The sequence below is a fragment of the Loxodonta africana genome, chromosome 25 (assembly GCF_030014295.1).
Source record: "Loxodonta africana isolate mLoxAfr1 chromosome 25, mLoxAfr1.hap2, whole genome shotgun sequence".
Classification (NCBI taxonomy): Eukaryota; Metazoa; Chordata; class Mammalia; order Proboscidea; family Elephantidae; genus Loxodonta; species Loxodonta africana.
In genome coordinates this window covers 50,252,345-50,257,122 of record NC_087366.1, presented here as the reverse complement: position 1 = coordinate 50,257,122, position 4,778 = coordinate 50,252,345, and the positions used below count along the sequence as shown (strand labels likewise).

At 56.8% G+C, this 4,778-nt stretch overlaps 1 protein-coding gene across 2 annotated transcripts; it reads right to left on the bottom strand.

Annotated features, from left to right (window-relative positions):
- Positions 1-394: 394 nt before the first annotated feature.
- LOC100673185 (left-right determination factor 2) lies at positions 395-4,486 on the bottom strand. 2 transcript variants are annotated; one of them, XM_010591065.3, is made up of 5 exons: positions 4,237-4,486; positions 2,658-2,686; positions 2,440-2,555; positions 2,055-2,297; positions 395-758 (listed from the first exon to the last, which is right to left on the bottom strand). In XM_010591065.3, exons 1-5 carry the CDS (start codon positions 4,484-4,486, stop codon positions 395-397), a joined length of 1,002 nt encoding a protein of 333 aa, XP_010589367.1. The 2 variants fall into 2 exon arrangements, with proteins under 2 accessions (XP_010589367.1, XP_003410980.1); XM_003410932.4 differs by having other exon boundaries at positions 2,440-2,686.
- Between the last annotated feature and the right edge of the window lie 292 nt (positions 4,487-4,778).

Here is a 4,778-nt window from a genome sequence, read left to right as displayed (position 1 = left end):
AACATCTTCCCTTTTGAGGAGAAACAGGGATTTGTGTGTGTGTGTGTTGTTTTGTTTTAATTCATCATGTAATAGAATAAATCAGATCTACTTCCCTAGTTCTCATCAGAGAACCCTCAGCTGAGAATTGCCAGAGAATAGGAATCCCCAGCTGACAATGTGTCCCTTGCTTGGCTGGATCCTCTGGTAAGTCAGTCAGGATTTCTCACCAGAGCTCAGCAATATTCCTGCGTGTAAGTGCTTAGGATGGGTGCTGGACAGCAAGGGTGGGAAAAATGGAAGACAGCAGTGCAAAGGTAAGATAGGGGCACTAAATGAGGGCAAAGGTAGCTTGCTAAGTACAAAATTCAGACCTACATTAAGACCTGCCTCTGTGCAGCATCCAATCACAGGCCTATGGCTCCAGCTCCCTAGGCACGGTTGCCCCGTCAGAGGCGCAGCTGCATTTCTGCACCCGCAGGTTGGGGAGGCTCACCACCTGGGGCCTGGCCCTGCCTCCCTCCTTGATACCGACAATCATGGGCAGGGAGGCCGTCTCTGAGGCGATGCACTGTCGCGGCCCCAGAAACGGCCACTGGAAGGTCAGGGGCTCCTGTGGCTGCTGGCAGGCGCCCACACACTCGTAGGCCAGGAAGCCCGGGGGCTCCAGGACCCAGTTCTCAGCCCATTTCATCCCCTGCAGGTCAATGTAGGTCTCCTGGCGGCAGCAGCGTGTGCCCTCAGTCACTGGCACCTCAGGGTCACAGTCACCCTGAGCTCTGTGGGGACAAGGAGAGGCAGGGTCAGAGGTCAGCTGGGAGGGCTGAGGGCAGGGGACCCAGGGTGTGGCATAGCGGGGCAGCTGGGAGGGAGATGTATAATCCATCTCTCATTACTCTATAAAGGCTAGATACGTGTGATAAAGGATGGGTAGCTAGAATTATAAAAATGTAATAAATTAACCCCAAAAACCAAACCCACTGCCATCGAGTCAATTCTGACCCATAGCAACCCTACAGGACAGAGCAGGACTGCCCACACGGGGTTTCCAAGGCTGTAATCTTCACAGAAGCGGACCGCACATCTTTCTGCCTCAGAGCTGCAGGTGGGTTCGAACAAACCACTGACCTTTCAGTTAGCAGCCGGCTGCTTAACCACTGCACCACCAGGGCTCCTTAATAATAAACTTTTATTTAAGATCTTTATTAAAGATCTTCTAATATGCCAGACATCTCTGCGTGGCACAGTTAACCCAATTTGATGCTAACTGAAAGTTTGGAGGTTTGAGTCCACCAGAGGCGCCTTGGAATTTAATGCTGAAAAATTAGCCATTGAAAACCCTATGGGACACAGTTCTACTCTGACACACATGGGGTTGTCATGAGTGGGGATCAGCTTTGCAACTGGTAGTATGCCAGACACTGAATTAGGGACTTCACATAATTATCTCACATGATACCTGAACTTTGTCCACACATTGCCTCTATTTTATACCCAATGACACTGAAACCCAAAGGTGTTCAGTAACATGCCTGAGAGCCTGCAGCCAGGAAAGGCAGAGCCAGGCCATGTTCTTCACCCCGCAACACAGTCCCGGTCCGTTCCACATTGCTAACTTGTCCCTGAAGAAATTATTCCTTGTAACAGAAAGCTGTCCAACCTCACTAACAGCTAATACTAATATTTTTAAAAGAATTAATCACGGAAAAAGGTAAAGTGAATACAGGCAACATAAAATTCCACTGAAGATATTTTTCAATAAAATATTTGAATAATAAACATTTCTACCATTAGAAACTCTGCTACATGGTGGGGGATCACTCTCTCCCCGGAGCTGTCCGCACCCCCCAGCTCCACCTGGCCCCGGGGACCACTTCGGTCAGCCTGCGTCTCCGCTCCACCCACGCCTACCCATAGGCCTTCAGGTTCACCGTTTGACCCACAGCGCCTACCCATAGGCCTTCAGGTTCACCGGTTGACCCACAGCGCCTACCCATAGGCCTTCAGGTTCACCGTTTGACCCACAGCGCCTACCCATAGGCCTTCAGGTTCACCGTTTGACCCACAGCGCCTACCCATAGGCCTTCAGGTCCAGGGTGTGCAGCTCCAGCTGGGGCTCGCGCTGCCCCGCGTCCCCCGCCACCTGGGAGGCGAAGCGCACCAGCTTGTGGGCGTCGGAGGCCAGCAGGCCCAGGTGCTCCCTCTGCACCGACACCTGCAGCACCAGCGGCTGCCGGGGCCGGCTCAGCTGCTGCCAGAGGCTCACCGCCTCGGTCACGTCGAAGGCCTTCCAGCCACTCTCGTGGAGGGACACCAGCCTGGGAGCAGACACGGAGACGCGGGAGGTCACGCGGGGCCCTGGGAGCCTCTCCCTGCCGCCCCCTCCCGGTGGTCCAGCCAGGACGCCCCACGCCCACGTCCCCCCGACACACACGCACCCCGCGGCCGCCACCTCCCCACCTGGAGTCGATGAGGGACGTGCGGTTGGTGCCGTCGTCGCGCACGCGCAGCCACTCGACCGTGACCCGGGCCCGGGCGCTGCGCTGGAAGAGCCGCTCGTGCCTGCGGAGCGCGGCCTTGGGGACCGGCTCCTGGAAGAGCCGCAGCACAGCCTGCACCAGCTCGCTGTCGGGGGGCAGCCGCTGCTCCATGCGGAACACCAGCAGGTGCGTGGAGGCCTCCGACGCCAGGAGCCTGCCGGCCACCTCTGGGAACAGGAGCAGGGTTAGCAGAGCCTTTCCAGGCACGGGGGGAGCACTGACCGTGGCAGGACCACTGATGGGGCACCTAGCCGGGCTGGGAGAGACTAGCCCCTATTCTCTCTGCATAGTTACCACACCAATTGCCATGAAGTAGACGCAAACCCATGACGCCACGTGTGTCAGTAGAACTGTACACCATAGTTTTCAATGGCTGATGTTTCAGAAATAGATTCCTAGGGCCTCTGGGTGGGTTCAAACCTCCAACCTTCCCCAAGTACACAGTTTGCACCACCCAGGTTACACCAGCCACCCACTGCCCTGGAGTCAATTCCAACTTATAGAGGCCTGCCCCACAGGGTTTCCAAGGCTGTAATCTTTACAGGAAGCCGACTGTCACATCTTCTTCCCATGAGTTGGTGGGTTCCAAAGTTGACCTTTTGGTTAGCAGCCAAGTGCTTTAACCACTGCATCACGAGGGCCCCTTCCAAGGTTACCAGTTACCCTAAAATCTCCCTTGGGTCTAGGGCCTTTTTTATAACAAATTCCATCCCAGCAGGAGGGGGTAGCTCTGGGTCCCTGAGCTAACACGATGACCTCAACCAAGACGTTGGGATCAGAATTCTCACCTCTGGGGGCCCCCGGCCTTGGATCTGGCTCAAGGCACTGAGGAGGTGATCCCCAGCCCCACTGCATCCCTGACAGCTGAACAGCATAGTATTATTTTTCCACTACCCCAAAAGGGCACGTATCTATCCACGCCAACCCACTTTGATGATGGCGATACTGTGCGGTAAGTCACAATACTAGGAGGTAGATAAGACTGTCAAACCATTTTCCCAGATGAGCAACAAGTTTAGAAAAGACTTTTAAATGATTCACTCAAGGTCAGGCTGTCAAGCTGGCCCAGACTCACGGGGACTGCATGTGCCACGGAATCAGACCATTGTGACCCGCAGGGTTTTCACTGACTGATTTTCAGAAACAGATCACCCGGCCTTACTTCTTAGCCCGTCTTAGCCTGGAAGCTCCACTGAAACCTGTTCAGCATCATAGCAACACCCAAGCCACCACTGACAGAATGAGGTGCGTTGGCTGGGAATTAGACCCAGGTCTCCTTGCCTACCACTGAGCCACCGGGGCCCCCTCAGGCTACTAGAAGCAGTATGAAACGGACCCCAAGAAGTCCTGACTCTATCACAGCATTTCGAGGTGGAGCCTGGGGCCTTGGCATACCCAGTCCCACTGTTGGCTCTACTTTCTCTTCTCTGCCCTCATCTGATGGCTTGGCCTTGCCATCGGGTCTAGCCTGCCACACCTCTTCTGGCCTTGAGGGGTGGGGCCCTCAGTGTACAGAGACCAGGGGCCAAGGCCCACCATGCTCACAGGGCCATGCTCACAGGGCCGTGTTCCCTTCTCACTACCCCTTGGGCCATGACCCCCAGGCAGCCCCCCACAGAGCCCTAGCTAGGACCCCTTTGACACCACCACAACAGGCATGACCAGCCTTAGCCCCACCACCCCCCAGCCTGGGGAGCAGCAGGGAGGGAGGTCTCACCTCGGAATTTCTGGCTGAACCTCTTCCCGCGGGAGAGGACCCCGTGGCTGCGATGCAGCAGGGCCACGTACTGGGCCCTCACGTGGGCAGGGATGACCAGGTCCTCCACGTCAGCCTTGTCCAGGACGGACACCTGGCTGAGGTGCAGCTGCTGCAGCAGGCTGGCCCGGACCTGCTCCTCAGTCAGGGCTGCCGCAGGGCCAACCAGGGGCAGCACCCAGAGCGCCCAGCAGAGCCACAGCGGCCACATGCTGCTGCTCAGGAGCCAGGAGCAGAGGAGTGTGTTCCGGAGGAGGGTGCAGGAGGGACTTATGGCCCAGCAGGGTGTGCTGAGAGCCAGGCCCAGGGCAGCTTTATAGGCGCCCTGGGCTGGGCCTGGAGGGGGGTGGGCGGGAGGAGGGAGGGGGGAAAGCACACCCCTCAGACCTCCTGGGGTCTTAGCGGCCAGACAGGTCCATGAGCCTGGAGGAGGGGGCTGTCTGGAAAGGGCACAAAGGGCTGTCTGGAAGTAACACCGGCCTGGGGCCTCTGGCTGCTGCTGT